The sequence below is a fragment of the Macaca thibetana genome, chromosome 13, assembly GCF_024542745.1.
Source record: "Macaca thibetana thibetana isolate TM-01 chromosome 13, ASM2454274v1, whole genome shotgun sequence".
Lineage (NCBI taxonomy): Eukaryota > Metazoa > Chordata > Mammalia > Primates > Cercopithecidae > Macaca > Macaca thibetana.
In genome coordinates, this window is record NC_065590.1 from 81,823,787 (window position 1) to 81,843,423 (window position 19,637).

The 19,637-nt window shown below is 40.5% G+C and overlaps 1 protein-coding gene across 19 annotated transcripts in view; it reads left to right on the plus strand.

Annotated features, from left to right (window-relative positions):
* Positions 1–19,637, plus strand: part of DTNB (dystrobrevin beta) — a 303,400-nt gene that overhangs the window by 233,644 nt on the left and 50,119 nt on the right. For all 19 annotated transcript variants that reach the window (XM_050753639.1, XM_050753647.1, XM_050753643.1 and 16 more), the window contains 2 exons: positions 14,240–14,325; positions 15,201–15,314. In XM_050753639.1, the coding sequence (XP_050609596.1) occupies positions 14,240–14,325; positions 15,201–15,314 (200 nt within the window). The remainder of the gene's footprint in view (positions 1–14,239; positions 14,326–15,200; positions 15,315–19,637) is intronic.

Below are 19,637 nucleotides of genomic sequence, written 5' to 3' on the forward strand. Positions count from 1 at the left end.
AGCATTATACCCTTGGTGAATATGTTGTATAAAAGATAACTAGGCCAGGCACAGTGGCTCACTCCTGTAATCCCAGCACTTTGAGAGGCCGAGGCGGGTGGATCACTTGAGGTCAGGAGTTCAAGACCAGCCTGGCCAACATGGTGAAACCCTGTCTGTACTAAAAATACAAAGAAAATTAACCAGTTGTGGTGCATGCCTGTAATTCCAGCTTCTTGGAAAACTGAGGCAGGAGAATCACTTGAACCCAGGAGCTGAGATGGCGGAGGTTGCAGTGAGCTGAGTTCGCACCACTATACTCTAGCCTGGGCACCAGAGCAAGACTCTGTCTCAAAAAACAAAAAAAGATAACTAGCTGCCAGTACACAGAAAAAGAAAGCTTATAGATCTTCTGTTGCAGTGGAAGAAGTTGTCTCCTCTGGAAATTCAAAACCTTAGGCCTACCTATACTTATGTTGGGTGCATTTACATTACGTTATAGTTTGAGAAACACCAAGGTGAAATTTTAACATTAAAACTAACCCCAAGGCACCTGGTAGAAGCAAAGTATAAATTTCTGCTTAAATTCTCAATTGACACCTAACAGTGCTCCCACTGAAAGAGTCCAACTAAACTTGAACCCCTATGCTGACTTTGCAAAATGAGACCCTCAATGGCTTTAGATATTAGAGTTATTGGCTGTAAAATAGCTACATTTAAGATTTCTAAAGACCTAAAAGAAGGAATTAAAAACATGAAAAACTCACACCTGTAATCCCAGCACTTTGGGAGGCTGAGGCGGGCAGATCATGAGGTCAGGAGATGAAGACCATCCTGGCTAACACGGTGAAACTCCGTCTCTACTAAAAATACAAAAAATTAGCTGGGCATCCTGGCAGGCGCCTGTAGTCCAGCTACTCAGGAGGCTGAGGCGGGAGAATGGTGTGAACCTGGGAGGCGGAGCTTGTAGTGAGCTGAGATGGCGCCACTGCACTCCAGCCTGGGTGACAGAGTGAGACTCCGTCTCAAAAACAAAAAAAAGTGACAAAATACTATCTTAAAAGAACAAAGTTGAAAACAAACCACATAGAAATTACAGATTTTTAAAACAAAAGTTACTGCAATTTAAGACTTGGTGGATGGGTTAAATGTCAGATTAGACACATGAATAGAGAATTAGTGAACGAGAAAATATATTTAAGAAAATTTTCCAAAACACAACACAGAAAGATGAAAAATTGGAAACAAGGTCTTCAGACATGGGAGATAGAGAACGAACAGTCATGTAATTGGAATTCCAAAAAAGAAAATAGAATTAGGGTTAAAAAAATACTTGAAAAATTAATGGCTTAAGTTTCCAAAATGTATTCAAGACATTCATTCTCAGATGAATATATTGCAATGAGTCCCCAAATAGATAAATAAAAATAATTCTACAACTAGACGTATCATAGTGAAACTACAAGATACAAAGAGAATCCTCAGAAAGCAACCACATAAGATGTTACATTATCTACAAAGGATTCACTACTAGATTTCTCTCCAGAAACAATACTACAATTTCTTTATAAAGGAAAAAAAAAAAAATCCCTTTAAAAACAAAGCCAGATACAGTGGTTCACGCCTGTAGTCCCAACACTTTGGGAGGCCAAGGTGGGAAGATTGCTTGAGCCCAGGAGTTCAAGCTCAGCCTCAGCAACATAGTGAGACCTCATCTCTACTAAAAGGTGAAAAGTAAAAAAAAAAAAAAAAAAAAAAAAAAAAAAGCCAGGTGTGGTGGCATGTGCCTGTAGTCACAGCAACCTGGGAGGCTGACGTGGGAGGATTGCTTAAGCCCAGAAGTTCAAGGTTGCAGTGAGCTATGATCACGTCACTACACTCCAGGCTGGGCAATACAGCAAGACCCTGTCTCAAAAATAAATAAATAAAACAGCTGATTACATCCAACATTACCAGTGTTTGTGAAAAAACTTTAAGAATTTTCCTTATAAAAAAGACAGTTGAATAATATACCAAAAGGAACTAGATGAACTGTCAAAAGGGGAAATAAAGATCCTTTCTCACAAAGACAGAGAAAGGTCACAGTAAGATTCCTCCTGAAAGAATAATACTAATAGCTATTATTTATTGAATATTTACTTTGTGCCAGTCATTCTAAGTGCTCTGCATGTATTAGCTATTTATTATTCAAAATATGCTTGTTGAGGAAACTAAGCCTCAGAGAGATTTAAAAAAAAAAAACTACCCAGGATCACATGGTGTGCTAAGTGGCCAAACTGGGACAGGGATACTATCCTGTCTCCTAACTACTAAGATTTAACTACTGGAGGTTATAATTTGGGAGATAAGGAATTAAACCTAGACGCAAAGAGTAAGATGGAAGGAGGAATGAGCTGAAGCCAAAACAACAGAGTGTCCAAGCATTAACCAGGTAAAGAGAATGAAGTGTATGCTCAGCAGGGTATTTCAGCATATGTAAAGGCCCTGAGGCTAGAGGTTGCATGACCTGAAAGTTGGCATTGTGGCTAGAATGCAGAGAACAATGCTGGAATGAAGTCAGGTAGGCCAGCTCATGCAGGACCGTATTAAACAAACCAGTACATCCATTTTGGAAATGTGTACCAATTTATGTTTACTTCTTCACAGAGAAATAAAGTTACAAAAGCTGCAAATGGGAATTCTTGCTTTGTTTCTCCCCCAAAAAGTAACTTATCCCTTTGGGTTTGTTTAGATTTCAAAATCCTTTCCTTGAAAATCTAATGTCAGCTCACGTATTTGACTCTAAAGGTTACAACTCTAAAGGTTAGTTAGTGAAATGGAACAGAATAGAAGAAAAAGCCTGAGAAACAGAAAAGTGCTATTTGATTAGTTAAACCTTAGACATGCCCTCAGTCAGTCACAACTGCTCTGGGTATTTTAGAAATTAAAATGTATAAATAAACGTGTTGAGATGGGCCATGCTGTGGTTAGATTTTAAAAATTAAGTATATTTTATGCCGTTATATAGTCTTACTGAGTTTACATAGTACTTTTAAAATGTTGTAAATAAAAGCTCCAAAGCCATTTGACCTTGAAAGATTTCAGTACTCCCTTACTGCAAACAAGATAAGTCTCTTTACACCTGATAGTTTCTGATGCCAATTCTTTAATTCTTCTGAAAATGATCATTGTTAGAATGAATACTGATATGGTTGGGCGCTTTCATCTTCAGTTGATTTTGCAGAGTGTAGTTATCTGATAACTCTTGGGCCTCGGGAAGCATTCTTCTTGACTAGAGTTCTGTTATACAGAAACTCCTAATCCTCTAATCTCACACTGATACAAGTGCTTTGCATAAAGTGGGTGTAGTGCTCAAAAGAATTTATTTATAACCTGCTAGATAGGCTTTGTATTGATTTTTTTCAAAGACCTTCTTCTACATTGTTAAATAATTTGAGCAGCCAGCAGTGCACCCTGTAGCGTGCTTCAGCATCCGTATCATAACTTCTCCCTAGATGGGGAATGGGGCTGCAGAAACCTCTTCAGGCCAGCCTTCAAAGAAAGACATTTCACATTGATTATATTAGCTAGGAGAGGGAATTTGTTTTCCTGAAGTGCCTACATTTCTTTTTTCTTTTTCTTTCTTTTTTTTTTTTTTTTTTTTTTTTTTTTTTTGAGATGCAGTCTTACTCTGTCACCCAGGCTGGAGTGCAGTGGCACGATCTTGGCTCACTGCAACCTCTGCCTCCCAGGTTCAAGAGTTTCTCCTGCCTCAGCCTCCTGAGTAGCTGGAATTACAGGTGCCTGCCACAACACCTGGCTAATTTTTTGTATTTTTTTAATAGAGAAAGGGTTTCACCATGTTGGCCAGGCTAGTCTTGAACTCCTGACCTCAGGTGATCCCCCCGCCTCAGCCTTCCAAAGTGCTGGGATTACAGGTGTGAGCCACCGCGCCCTGCCCTAAATTCCTTTTTTAAAAACAAAACTATAATGTGTGGTAAATTGTAGTCGTAATAGCAGATTCTTAAAGTGTCATCACAAACGTCACCAAGATATAATCAGATGTTTTGTTCACCTTTAAGGGTTTTTTTTCCTTTATAAAAAAATTTAAAACTCATTATGGAAAACTTGGAAGACAGGTGAAAGAAAGGGGAAACCATCACCCATTGTCATGCTACCTCACACTTAAACGTTTCTGAGCAGCTTTCTTTCAGATCCCAGGCTGCACAGCCCCGTCACCTTGTCAGCTGCTCCAGGCATGCAGCATTCAGAAATATCCTCACAGCCTATTGTAATTAAAGATTGACAATCTCCTATGATGTTTCGCACACATTTAATGGCTCCAAACCTCCCTACATATTGTAATCATGTATGAAGTATTTTAAAAATATATGGATCCTTGGCTTTGCCTCAGATCTTCTGAATCAGAATCTCTGGATTTAGGGCCCATCAGTTTTTACTGAAAAAAAAGAAAACTCCCAGCATTGTGATTCACGGTGAGCTTGGGAATCACTGCCTTCAACAGCAGATTGGATTTTTGAGAGAGAGGGTGACAACCCACAGCCCTCTGGGTAGTCTGGGGCAACTTGGGTGATGGGCAGGCTGCCCCTGGAATATAAAGAAAGCCTAGTTGATTCCAGACACATCTCTTTGGAACTCATCCTGCCACATTCATACAGACAGGAGTTTCTGGTCTCTTTAGGAGGCTCCAGAAATGCATGCTACTGGATTACCATTTGCTGACTGTGTCGGCGTCCCTTGGTTTTATAACATTTGCCCAGTTTGACTCAAAGGGGTCTTATTTATTATCCTGTATTTTTCAGATGTGTCTCATCTCATTAAGATGATAGAGCTCTGTGAGTCCACCTGAACCTGAGAGAATGCTCCTGTGACAGGAAGTTAGAGGCACCTTGTCCTTCCCAGGACTTAAGGGACCTCAACATCTTATTCGCATGTAATAGTAAATGGATCCCACTCTGGAGCCTTCATTCTCAAATACAGAGCTTTAACTTTTATAATATGGTCCTCTCATCCCTAACTTTTTTGCCTTTCATTGCTCTGGCCTTAACGCCTCCATCCACTCAACCTAACAGTTGCATTTATTGTTAGGTCTTTGATTATTGTTTAATTGTTAGATGATCTCTCACCACCTTTTGTCTCCTAAACTCACTGAGCTTGTATGTCTGTGGCATTTGAGAAGTCTTTTTCCTCCAGATGTTACCCTGCCTGACTGCTTTGACCTAATAACAGAATGAGAAATAACAGCTACCATTTTGAGAGCCATCTGTATTTATAACCTGTGCTGGATATTTTAGAACTGTTACCTCTGGTTCTAACAGCAGCTCTGAAGGATAGTTGATTCCTAATGTGATTTTACAAAAAAGGATACCGAGACAGAGCAAGGTTAAATCATCTTGCTCAAGGTTCCTCAGCTAGACTTGAGATTCAAATACAAGGTTATGTGACTTTAGTTGTGGTACCCTTTAAATACCCTTCTGGGATCACTTTCCATGCTTACAGTCAGATATACACTACCAATGTTTTTTACTTAACATATAACCAATGTTTTTGGTATTTGGTGCTAAGTAAATTGGTTTTTTCTTAAAACAACAAAAATCTGCAGGAGATGTTCTACAATGACCCAGTTCTGTCTGTTTTGACAAGAACTCTGATTCTTAGAGCAGTGCATCGATGTTGGATGCACATTGAAATCACAAGTTTTTGAAACTACTGCTGCCTAAGTCCACTTCCAGAAATCGATTTAATTGGTCTTGGATGAGACAGCCTGAGCACTGGGGGTTTAAAAATCCCTCTAGGTGAATGGAGTGTGTGGCCAAGTTTGATAACCACTGACCAAGAGAAACGTTTCTGGACTAGGGATAAACCAGAGTTACCTGACATGTTAGATGTGACCCTTAGTTGAAACCATTAGTTTTAGATAGAGGGCACAAGGCAATAATGTTAGTTTCTCTGTTCATCTATCAGATTCCTCTCTGTAATCTGCCTCTTGGCAGAGGACCTGTACGTTTACTCTTTCAGGCCATGTTTTGCCCTTTATTAGGGCCCTCGTTAGCTCACCTTGAACTAGAAAAGACTAGATGTTGAGACTTTAGGCGAGCTTGCCAAATACAAGCCAAATTTCTGGGCTTATTAAAAGTTCAAAAATCTGAACCCTGAAGTTTTCTTGATTTTTGAAACCTGTTTGGTCTGGAGTAAGTTAAGAGGAAAAAAAAAATCTGTTTAGGGAAAAGTTGAAAAGGTGCATGTCATCATCTTCCTAGCCAGAATGCAGATTAAATACCATCTCTGTCCTAACTTTCTAGGAAACCTTACTTTCATTTCACAACTTAGGAATGCCTATGATGCCTGAGTGTCTTTGAAAAAAATATTTCTGGTTCTTCCTTAGGATTCAGGTTTCCCTGATTGAAAACAACCCTGGCTTTGAATTTGATACAGGTTTGGAACTTTTCAGTTTGTAAGTTTTTAAGACCCTGTTAAGTGTTTTGTTTATTACTTCAAAGGTGATCAAGAAACTTCTTGAAAGAGCAAATTCTACTTAATGACATGAGACCTCCATGAAGGAACTTATTAGATACACCCTGATTCTCCACTGCCCTAACATGCGATACTGAGTTGCTAATGCCCACATTCAGCACCAGAGGAAATGCATGCATCACATGACATCGCCTCATTAAAGCTGTCAGCATAACTTTACCAAACAAGTTATATAACAACCATGAAGCCATTGGTACAGGATAATATTCAGAATGTGACATGTAAAAATTGCAATGAGTAAAATATATTTTGTGTGTTGATGAACAAAAGAAAATTGAAAGAAAGCAGTCCAAGGGCCTAGAAGCAAGTGATTATCTCCAATACCTGTGAGTAAGGCTATGTTAGCTGCCACTGGCAGATTGTAGGACAGCCCTTGAATCCATTCCTAGGGTTGTTCTGAGCTTCTTGGGAAATGGCCCCAACTGGGTTTTTGGAGTGAACCTGGTTCAATACAGATTGCCTCAGGATGTTCACTAAAAGTTTAGGCTTGCTCTGGACTCCCAGAAAACATTCAAAGAATTGGGTTGTTACACAGGTGGTTTCATTTTAAGGATGAAAGGAATAGGTTTGGGGAAGTAAATCACTGAGTTGAAGCTTCAGAGATGTCCTTCCACGTGAACCAGGAACTCTTCAGGATCCAGGAATCAGTTTATTTGCCTTGAGGTCTTCTGGATTGAAGCAAAGAGAGGGGAAAGGTAGGCCTGTAGGTGAATGACTTGATGGCCAGTAGAAGTCCTGTTACCTGTACCAGAGGTTGGTCAGCAATCAAAAGCTGGCTTAAAATATTTCTGGAGATGTCTGCTGACGTCTGTAGGGGTGAATTGTTTTCAAGAATTTGCATTAAAATACTTCAGAGAGAAATAAAATATGGGATAGATAAAGCAAATGTGTCAAAAATTTTTATAACTGTTTAACCTAGTTTGAGTATATGGAAATACATTGTTTTATCTCCTTTTGCGTATGTTAAAAATACTCTTACTACATTTTTACGTAAGTTAAAATAGGGAACCATAAAAATGATAACTATATATTTTAACACTTCTCTGTGTGTCCTCATGTATATTTCGATGTAGGACCAAGCCCATTCATTGAGTGTAGATCCTCTGAAGCTCCAGGTTGTCTCCTTTGCATAAAATGTTCTCACATGTTGCAAGTTCAGCTTCCTTTTTCAGTCCTTTACAATGAAATGAGAACTTAATAACTCTTATGATGCAAGAGTACGAAATTTCTCTTTATAATTTTTCCAAATCTTTACAGCTGTCTTACCTTCAGCTAAGTCAGTGCCATTTTATTCTAGAAGCTTATCTCTATGGAGTCTCCAACTCATTCAACTTGGTTTTCCTAGAAATAGAAACCCTCTTTTCATCCTTATATCTCATTGGTTTATTTGTTATTTAATTAGATGACATAATTGCAAGTGCATTTGTTCCAGTGAGGAACAGACGAGTTTTGTTAAGCATGCAAACTGTGTTTTCCACAGGAAGTCGAGTCCCTTCCAGTATACCTGCTATGCTCACTAAGTAGAGATCAGTTAAGAGGCCTTCAGCTTTAGTTTTTTTTCTGGGCATCTTTTGCTCTAGGTAGTACAACCCCCGAGTTGCTCACTGGACTGGGTACTTCCTTGAGTTTTAGTGGTGTGAACATAATGCTTTAACTACCAAGATTCTAGAATTTTATTAAACCCCAGAACCATATGTCCTCCTTATGAGTAAGCTTTGCAGTGTTTATCTTCAGTTACTTAGAGTTCTGCCTTTGCTACTTGCTAGATTTACACATAAGAGGTGTATAGTAAGTTTATTAGATACAATTTTATTTTGCGTTATGATTATCAGCATTTGTAGAGCATTGTGCTGCCTCCTACATTATATCATTAAATCCTGTCCACATCACTTTCACTAAATATTCCTATTTTACAGACAAGAAAATAAAGGTATAGTAAAATAACTCAATGTTGCACAGCCAGAAAGTGGCAAAACTAGGATTACTAATTCATCTCCCTACTTTCATTCCTCTCCTACTACACTAAATTCTCCACCAAGTAGAAAGCAATGTTTATTTTTTAAACTTTATTTTAAAAGTGTTAGATTTACAGAAAAATTTTGAAGATAGTACAGAGAGTTCCCTATAATCTATACCCAGTTTCCCATATTATTATTATTCTGAGACAGGGTCTCGCTCTGTCACCCAGGCTGGAGTGCAGTGGTGTATCTCAGCTCACTGCAGCCTCGACCTCCCAGGCTTAAGCAATCCTCCCACCTCAGCCCCCTAGGAGCTGGGACTACAGGCACACACTACCAAGCCTGATTAGTTTTTTTGTGTTTGTTGTTGAGTAGGGATTTTGCCGTGTTGCCCAGGCTGGTCTTGAACTCCTGGCCTCAAATGACCTCCCACCTCTGTCTCCCAGAGTGCTGGGATTACAGGAGTGAGTGACCCAGCCAAGTTTCCCCTGTTATTAACATCTTAAATTAGTATAGTGCATTCATTGCAATTAATGAAGCAATATTGATACATTATTATTAACTAAAATCCATACTTTATTCATATTTTCTTAGTTTTTACCTAATGTCCTTCTTCTGTTCCATCCAGGCTACATTACATTTACTTGTCATGTCATCTTAGGCTCCTCTTAGCTGGGACAGTTTCTCTGACTTTCCTTGTTTTTGATGACAATTTTTAGGAGACTAGTCAGATATAGACTGTCTAATAATTGTAATTTGTCTGATGTTTATCTCTTGATTAGAACTGGGGTTATGGGTTTGGAGAAGGAAAAGGTAAAGTGACATTTTCATCATGGCATATCAAGAGGTACCTGCTATCAACATGAGTTGTCACTGTCGATGTTGAACTTGATCACCTGGCCATGGCAGTGTTCGTCACGTTTCTTCAACATAAAGTTATTCCTTTTCCTTTCCACACAGACTCTTTGGAAGGAAGTCACTATGCACAGGCTTCACTTAAGGAATGGGGAGTTAGGCTTCACCTCCTTGAGGGCAGAGTATGTCCATACCTTATTTGGAATTCTTCCGTATGGGAAATTTGTCTGTTCTTCCCTATGTATTAAATTACTCAGCCACTTATTTATATAAATGTAGAACAGTGTTTTTAACACATATAGTCAAATTTCATATTCCCCTGCCCAGAATCCCACAGTGGCTTCACACCACATTCAGAATGAAATGGAAACTCCTCTCCATGGCTTAGAGGCCCTGTATGGTCTAGACCAAGCTTGTCCAACCCATGGCCTGTGGGCTGCGTGCAGCCCAGGATGGCTTTGAATGTGGCCCAACAAAAATCCGTACATTTTCTTAAAACATTATGGGAATTTTTTTTGATTTTTTTTTCTTTTTTTTTTTTTTTTTTAGCTCATCAGCTATCATTAGTTTTTTTGTGTGTGACCCAAGACACAGTTCTTCTTCCAGTGTGACCCAGGGAAGCCAAAAGATGGGATATCCCTGGTCTAGACCCTTCATCTCATAGTGCCTCACTCTCACCACAGCTTCCCCACTCCGTCAGCACTGACCTGAACACCCCAAGCCCGAGCAGCTGTAGGGCCTTGCGTTTGCCCTTCTTTCTGCCCAGCAGGCCCTTCCTTCAGACCTTCACCTGGTTGGTTTCCTCATTTCATTGAGTTTCTGAGAGCCCTTTCATCACCACCTCATTTAAAAAGAATTTTCTGTCCCGGTTCACTGTTTCCTTACCCTGCATTTCTTTATTGCATTATCCCTACTGATGTTTATATTTATTTTTTGGGTTTCTTATTTTTCTGCCAGTGTAATCCGAGCTCCATGGGGGTGGGGCTATTCACCAGAACATCCCTAACTGGTAGAGCAGTGCCTGGCACATAGTAGGAGCTCAGGAAGTATCTGTTGAATAAATGTATGAACTACTTATTTTTTTGAAGAAATCATCTTCATGTCTCTCTGGCCAAAGTGTCCTATGTCTTTATGAACTGGATGAACAAAGTGTCCTATGTTGTTATGAAATAATTCCCGTCTTTTTCCCTTCAGTGTCCTGAAGGCATTTTAGAAAGAGAGGCTTGGCTTTTTTTTTTTTTTCTTCTTCTTCTTCATGAGCACTATGGTGTTTAAGATTGTAAATAAAGTCTGAGTGCAGTAACTCACACCTGTAACCCCAGCACTCGGGAAGGCTGAGGTGAGCAGATCACTTGAGGTCAGAAGTTCGGGACCAACCTGGCCAACATGGTGAAACCCTGTCCCTACTTAAAATACAAAAATTAGCCAGGCATGGTGGCACGTGCCAGTAATCCCAGCTACTCGGGAGGCTGAGGCGGGAAAATCACTTGAACCCAGGAGGCAGAGGCTGCAGTGAACCGAGATCATGCCACCGCACTCCAGCTTGGGCGACACAGTGAGATTCTGTCTCAAAAAAAAAAAAAAAAAAAAAAAAAAAAAAATTGTACATAGATAAAAGTGCTAAGTTTCTGTTATTTGATGTATACTTGACTGTATTTAAAGTTTGATTGAGTGAGATATGCCATCACTGGACACTCACCACTGAGGAGTCCAACCTGCTATGTGCAGGTGGAGGTGCACAACAATGCCGGGACACCAGCTGCCCCTGGGGGAACTGCTGCCTCAGGATTGGAACCTTCCTCCACCCCTACTTCCTTATATTTGCATTACAATGCTTCTGGGAGCCAACCAGTCTTACCTGATTAGGTATCTCTATTGATAATGACCTGATTCCTGTATTAAACTACTCTGTGGAAGATCCCTTGGCTTTGCAGTCACTCAAAACCAGAAAGGTTCTCTAGATACTTCCAGAGAAATGCCACAGGGCTTCTTTTCGTCGTCATATGAAGCAAATTTCTTTCGGAACTTACCTCCATCATTTTCCCTAGTCTCACTCTATTAAGCAACTGTTACTTTTAGCTCCAGTTTTCAGGAATTGCAAACCTGTTCTTCACAGCCAGCCTCAGTCTCAAGCAAGCTATTTTTCTGAAACTCAACTCAGGCTTTCACAAGACTGACTACAATATAGAAAATTTACTCAGTAGGCTGCCAGTCCATGCTTCTCTGGAGGAAGAAAACTCATCTTGGTTTTTTTGGGGTTTTTTTTTTTTTTTCTTTTAAAAAGAAAAATACTTGGTAATTTGGTAAAAAGCCTCCTACCCAGATTTGCTATGCTGTTTTGCCCTTGTTTATTTAGAAGATGCCACTTGGAAAGATTTACTGAATCTTCAAGCTCTAGACAGGAAACAAGGTCTTCATGGTAGAACATGTTTCAGGCAGAGCCAAGAGTATACAAAGTGAAGCAGGGTCATCATGGAGCCCTCGGTGAGAGCTGCATTTCTGGTTAATCAACAAAAGGGAGCCACCACCTAGTCATCCCTTTTCCCTGTTCATGTTCATTGGCTACCATATTATTTCCCCCGCTCCCCCAGATGGAGTCTTGCTCTGTCACTCAGGCTGGAGTGCGGTGGCACAATCTCAGCTCACTGCAACCACCACCTCCCGGGTTCAGGTAATTCTCCTGCCTCAGCCTCTCAAGTAGCTGAGATTACAGGTGCCCGCCACCACACCCGGCTAATTTTTGTATTTTTAGTAGAGATGAGGTTTCGCCATGTTGGCCAGGCCGATCTTGAACTCCTGACCTCGTGATCCTTCTGCCTCAGCTTCCCAAAGTGCTGGATTACAAGCATGAGCCACCGTGCCCGGCCTGGCTACCATATTATTAAAGGAGTTAACGAGGGTCCGAAATATCAATGGATATGCACATCACAACCACATAATTTCTCCACAAAAGATATACAGATGGCCAGTAAGTACATGAAAGTATGCTCAACATACTAGTCATTGGGGAAATACAAATTGCCTTACAATGAGATACCACTTCACACCCATTAGGATGATGTGGAAAAAATAGAACCTTGATACATTGCTGGAAGGAATGTAAAATAATGCAGCCACTTTGGAAAACAGTTGGGCAGTTTCTCAAAAGGCAGTTACCATATGACCCAGTAATTCCATTCCTAGGTACATACCCAAGAGAAATAATAACATATCTCAACATACATGCTCAAAGCAGCACTATTCAAAACAGCTGAAAGGTGCTAACAACCCAAACGTTCATCAGCTGATGGATGGGTAAACAAAATGTGGTATATCCATATAATGGAATATTATTCAGCTATAAAAGGGAATGAAGTACTGATAATGTGCTACAACATGGGTGAACCTTAAAAACATTTTGCTAAGTGAAGGAAGATAGATGTAAAATGTCAATATTGTATGACTCCATTTATATGAAATATCCAGGATAGGCAAATCCATAGAGACGGATAATGGAGGTCAGGGCGAGGGAAGAGGGATGAGGAGTGACTACTTGTGGGTATGCTGTTTCTTTTTGGGGTGGTGAAAATATTCTGGAATTAGATAGTGGAGATGGCTTCACAACCTCATAAATGCATTAAAAACTACCAAATTGGGCCAAGCGTGGTGGCTCACACCTGTAATCCCAGGGCTTTGGGAGGCCGAGGTGGGTGGATTATTTGAGGTCAGGAGTTTGAGACCAGCCTGGCCAATGTGGTGAAATGCTGTCTCTGCTAAAAATCCAAAAAAATCAGCTGAGCATGGTGGTGCACACGTGTAGTCCCAGCTACTCAGGAGGCTGAGGCAGGAGAATTGCTTGAACTTGGGAGGCAGGGGTTGCAGTGAACTAAGATCACACCATTTCACTCCAGCCTGGTGACAGAGTGAAACTGCCTCAAAGAAAAAAGTTACTGAATTATATGCCTTTAAAAAGTGGATTTTATGGTAGGAAAATTATATATTAATTTTTTAAAAACTCACTATTTGGAACTTGAAACCCACTAGGATGGTTAAAAGAAAAAAGTAGTAAGAAAAATAAAATAAAAATAAGTAAATAAAACAACAGGTGTTGGTGAGGAAATTGGAAATCTCATTTATTATTAATGCAATTGTAAAATGGTACAGCCACTTTGGAAAGCAGTTTGGGAGTTCCTCAGATGTTAATTACGATTATCATATAATTCAGCAATTTTACTCCTAGATGTTTACCCAAGAGAAATGAAAGTAGACAAATACTTGTGAATGAAAGTTCATAGCAGCTTCATTTGTAATAACCAAAAGCTGGAAACAATAGAATACTACACAGCAATAAAAAAGAAGGAACTGCTAGGCCAGGCACGGTGGCGTGTGCCTTTAGTCCCAACTACTCAGAGGCCAAGGTGAGAGCCCAGGAGTTCTTGACTGCAGTGAGCTGTGATCATGCCACTGCATCCTGTATACCAGCCTGGGTGACAGAGCAAGATCTTATCTCAAAAAAAAAAAAAAAGGAACTACTAGTTCATGGAAAAACATGAATTAACCCCAAAAACATTATGCTAAGTGGAAGCCAGAAACCAAAGACTTTGTGTTTATATGAAGTTTCTAGAAAAGGCAGAACTATAGACAGAAAGCAGATGCATGGCTGCCTGAGGTTGGGGGTGGGAGTGGCAACTGGTGACAAACTTGCATGAGGGAATTTTTTGCGGTGATGGAAAATATTCTAAAACTGGACTGTGATGATTGGTTGCACAACTGTTTACATTTACTAAGACTCATTGAATTGTGCACTTAAAACGGGTGGATTTATGATATGTAAATTATATGTCAAAAATCTGTTTTTTAAAAATCAGTCAGTCTAGAACTCTGGGTATATTTGGATCAGAAAAAAAAACTTTCTCCCCACTTCCCCACTTTAGACTCGTCCTCCCACTGACTTGAGCTTTAACTTTGATGCCAACAAACAACAAAGACAGCTTATTGCAGAACTGGAAAACAAAAACAGGTAAGAGCGCGGAGGCTGAGCCCACTTCCAAAGTCCAGGATTATCTGATTATCATTTTCCTTGGATGGCTTTTGACCGCCCAGGAAGACCTTGCCGTGGTGAACCTAGGCTAGCCGAAGTCCAGGGAATGCCCTGGGCACTGATTTGTGTCTGTCTGCTCTGGTAGTCCACAGCTCTGCTCACCTGCCCTCGGGGGATTCCTTTTAGCAGGGCCTTCTCCCACCCATCCGTGTGACCCCCTCTCACAATTGCATTTTTCACTCTGCTTCCCAGCAGCATTTTGCTGTATCTAGTCATCTTGTCCTGACCCATTATGCTATGTAGGACTGTCTGGTCTCTCCTTAAAAAAAAAGAAAAACCATTTAAAGGCACAGAGAGCAGACAGCACACCATTATGTACTGAAAGGTAGAAGCCAGGTCGAGGAGACCTGACCTAAGGTAACAGGCGTAGGTAGAGGCAACACAGCTGTCCACTGGGGCATCGGGGACAGGGGGAAGGAAGGGGCAGGTAAGGATTAAGGGAAGTCAGCACAGGACCTGCATTAGGAGATTGCAAGGAGTTCCCTTTTCCTCCTCCCTGAGTGGAACAGAGTAAATAAAGTATTCTGGCTGTAATTTTCCTTTCATGGAGATTTTTCAGGTCCTTGAGAAGAGTATTTTTATGACTTTTTCCACCACAAAGGATTGCTTTGTTGAGGAAATGTCAGGTGAAGCAGTATTGAGAAGGTGTCCATTTCACCTCTTGGCCATTTGGAAGCAATCAGAACAAGATTGGTAGAGGAGGCGCTGCTAGAGTTGAACACTTGTAATAGGGAAAGAGGGAGCGTGAGTGAGAAGCACTGTGCAGCCCCTTTCCATTCACACGTCCTCTCCAGAGAGATCCTGCAGGAGATTCAGCGTCTCCGCCTGGAACACGAGCAGGCCTCCCAGCCCACCCCTGAGAAGGCACAGCAGAACCCCACGCTGCTGGCAGAGCTGCGGCTGCTGAGGTGAGTAGGGACACTCTACCACTTCCCACATGTAATCTGCTATGGATGGAACTTGTCTGAGGAAACCAAAGGAGTGGGGAAGAATCTGTTGTTCAGTATAAACAATCCTGTGAGAGCAAACCACTGCAGAGTTCACCCATTCTGTTACTGCTTCAGATGTCTGGGTTCCATTAGAAATCACTCTACGAATGTCAGCCATTATCACAGAACTTAGTAAATACCAGTCTCCCAGCTCCGGGACCAGCGGGGCACTGTTTATACTTCTGTGATTGCTTTAAGAAGACCACTGTGCTGCAGTCCCTCTTCTTATCTTGCTAATTTGTCTGACTTTGGAGACAGTTGGCGGGAAGAATGCTTTGCTTTTCCTGTGAGTATATTTTCCTGGCTCTTTACAGTCAGTGCAGGGCTCTGCCAAAGGAGAAGGATGCTTCCTGTGCACGTCTCTGAGACATGAAACCCTTGCACCATGGCTTCTAAATGAAGTGTCTCAAGAATCAGGAAACTAAGGACATAGAATGAGAATGGGATTAGAGAGCAGTGTTACCACCATGTGTGACGCTGTTTTGGAGGGAATGGGGAAGTCTTCACAGAAATGATCTGATTATTAGGGTCTTATTGCCTATGAGCCTTAGGGGAAGGGGTGTGTGTGTGTGTGTGTGTGTGTGTGTGCGGGCGCGCGCGCGCGCGCACACACACACACGCGTACACACTCTTCTGTAAGTTAAGACATTATGGAAACTACATTTAGTGACTTGATTCTCACCAGATCTCTAGATTTTCAAATAGTGGGTTCTTTCTGTTTAGGTTGATTTTTAATTTGCTATTATCTGGGATTCTGTGTAGCCTCTTGTTTCTTTTCCCAGAGAATGGAGATTATTGTTTTCTGTAGATAGTTTAGATTTAGATCATCAATAAAAGTTGTCATAGTAGAGTCATAAAGAATTTAAACTGGTGCAGGTGAAAAAAATCATTAGATGTATAGAGATTTTCATTCTCCTAAAAATTTATTTTAGTTTCTTCATGTAGTTAGGCTGAGATTTGGGTGGCTCTGTGGTTCACTGCTGCACGTCTGGGGTGTTAGTACAGCTGGTGTCGTACTAGGAAGGATGGGAGCACAAATGTTGCTGACTTGGGCAGACTGTAAGTCTAGGCTGTTGGCATAAGATGCACCTGTTGTCTAGTGCCTGATTTTATATCTAGAAAAGCAAAAAGGCCTGTCATCCTGAGTCTAACTGTTGCTGAAACTGGGATTGCTGAAAATGCTCAGTTAAGCTGGAAGGATCTAAAAATTATCTTAGATGTCGTAGCAGGGCTAAGTCCAGGAATGTCACATAGGATAGCAAGAAGCAGGAATGTAATCTGAGACCAACGAGCATCTGAAGGTGGAGAAATCAGAAAGTTTTTAACCTCAAAAGGAGTTCCTATATCACTGAAGAAAGGAGGGACTATTTTAAAGTGTGCTGGGACAGTTGTTTATGCCTATGTACAAAACATGTTGGTCTTCTACCCCACACTAATTACAAAAACCGACACCAGATGGATTCGACATGAATACAGAACTTTAAAACTTCTAAAAGACTCGGGAGGCTGAGGCAGGAGAATTGCTTGAACCTGGGAGGCTGAGGTTGTGGTGAGCTGAGATTGCGCCATTGCACTCCAGCCTGGGCAACAAGAGCGAAACTCTGTCTCAAAAAAAAAAAAAAAAAAAAATTTCTAGAAGAAAAGTAGGAGAATGTCTTCAGGATTTTGGAATAGAAAGTAATATCTTAGAATTACCATGAAAGAAGAAGTTGTTAAATCCACTTATATTAATATTAAGAACTTTTGCTTATCAAAAGACACATAAAGGGCTGGATTCGCTTGTAGGTATCTGACATCCGTCTGCTTTTGATCAGTGTGTATGAGGCCTGGGACTGCCAGTACCCAGTTAGTATAATAAAACAAGGTGGACAACTTCACCCATAGGGTGAGTGGCTATGAGCCTTGCACCAGGGTTGCCTTTTCTTCCTTTATTATTATTTTTAATGGTATGTTGCTTACAATAAAATGTATGACAAATGTGCGTGTGACAAACATTTATGAAGCATAATAGTCAAATGAATACTTATGAACCCACATCCTATTTGAGAACTCATATATGACTAAAACAATGTCATCCATAGAAGTACCTCTCCCTTACCCCATTTCCTTGCCTTCACCTTCCCCACTGGGTGAACCCCTATCCAGAATTTGGTTTATCATTGCCTTGTGTTTAAAACAGTATTATCGCATTATCACTATCCTATGTAATAAACTGTTTAGTTTTGCCTTTTGTTTTCTGATCTTAATAGAAATATTGTACTAATATGGTGGGGATAGTCCCAGAGGACTTCCCTGTATACCCCCTACCCCTACCATATTAGCCTTTAGGATCATTCCATGTGGTTGGATGTAGCTGTAGCTCATTCATTTTCACCTTATACCGTAATTGTTTGGTCACACACAGTACAGATAAAGAATATAACATCCAGGCTCAGGAGTTCAGGGAAGGAAATCTTCCTAGAACATTGAATGAGTAGGTCCTTCTTCTAGAGAGTCTACTGCACTGGAAGTTTAGGGAGTATGAAGACTAGAAGACAATGAGTCCTTCCTAAAAACTTATAATCTGATTTGGGAACAAAACAGAAAATAATTTGGTAGTCAGTTAAATAGTATTGTGCATTGTCAATAAACAGTATGGATAAGAAATCTGTGCAGAGAAATATATATATATATAATATAAAGTATATATACACGAGATATTTTACATATATAATACCTATATAATATAGGTATTATATCTATATTCATTCTCTACCACCTTTGTGTGTCTAATTTTCCTCTGGAAGCATTCGGACCCATGGAGGTGGTGGAAGTTGAGCTAGACCATGAAAAGTAGATAATGATTTGGATGGAGTGTAGGACAAAACATTTCAGATTGGAAGTGTGCTTGGGGTTCAGTATGATTCCCCCAAATAATTATGGCACATTTCAGAAAAGGGAAAGAGTCTTGGAACTAAAAATTTCTTTTCAATCATGCATTACATCAATCTTTAGAGTGCCAGTGATAGGAGATACAATTTGCCAGGCAATTGAGATCAGATTCTAGAAAGTCTTAATTGTTAGGTCATTGGAAACCCTTGGAGAGTTCCAAATCATGATTTTGGTAAGTTCGGTAGATGTTAATTAGGCGATACTGGATGCCTGATATTTTCTTCATCCTTCAATACATGCAGAGATGAGTAAGGCCCATCCCTGACCTCAAGGATTTTGCATCATGGTAGGAATGGCAGTGAGTAAAGTAAATTAAGTACCACCGAGGAGCACTAATTACTGTAGTGCTTAATCAAGCAGTCCCTGCTGCAGTGATCAGGAGCAGCTTCCTGACAGTGATGTTGGGTCAGACATTAAGGAATGAATAAGATTTGGAAGGTGAGTTATATAATTATGGAGCCCACTTAGGAAAAGTGAACCATAAGCTGGAGGTCCAGACACAAAGGGCATAAAATAGGAGGTGAGGTGCTAAGGATAGGAATGTAGATGGGATCTAGAGCCGCACTCTCCGATAGAAATGCAGGCCACATATGTAATTAAAAATTTTCTAACAGTCTCATTGAAAAACCAAAAAGTAATAGGTGGCATTAATTTTAATACTATATTTTACTTAACCTGATATTTTCAAAATATTATCCTTTCAACGTGTAATCAGTATTAAAACATGATCAAGATAGTTTGCTTTTTTCTGCACTAAGTCTTTACAATTGCTGAGCATCTCAATTCAGACTAGCTGTGTTTCAGGGGCTCAGTAGTCAGGCATGGCTAGTGGCTACTGTGATAGACAGCATAGGTCCAGATTGTGCAGGCAAGGGTCAGTGATGCTAGAAATTCTGTTGCGATCATTATGGGACGATGAACATAGCTTTGCTTTGAGCAGCAGTTTAAAGTTCATAGAACACCCTCATGTTTATTACCTTATATGATCCTCAGAATATTGTTGCTGTTACTAGTCCCCTTTTAGAGGAGAGAAAACTGAGGCTAAGTGACTTGTCTAAGGTTGCATATTTGCTAAATACTGGGACTGATACTCAACTTTGAGGCTGTTGACTTCTATTCCACTGCTTTTTCCTCACCATAAAAGATGAAAGAGCCAGTTGCGGTGGCTCACACCTGTAATCCCAGCACTTTGGGAGGCTGAGGCGGGTGAATCACTTGAGGTCAGGAGTTCGAGACCAGCCTTGCCAACATGGTGAAACTCCATCTCTACTAAAAATACAAAATTAGATGGGCATGGTGGTGATGCCTGTA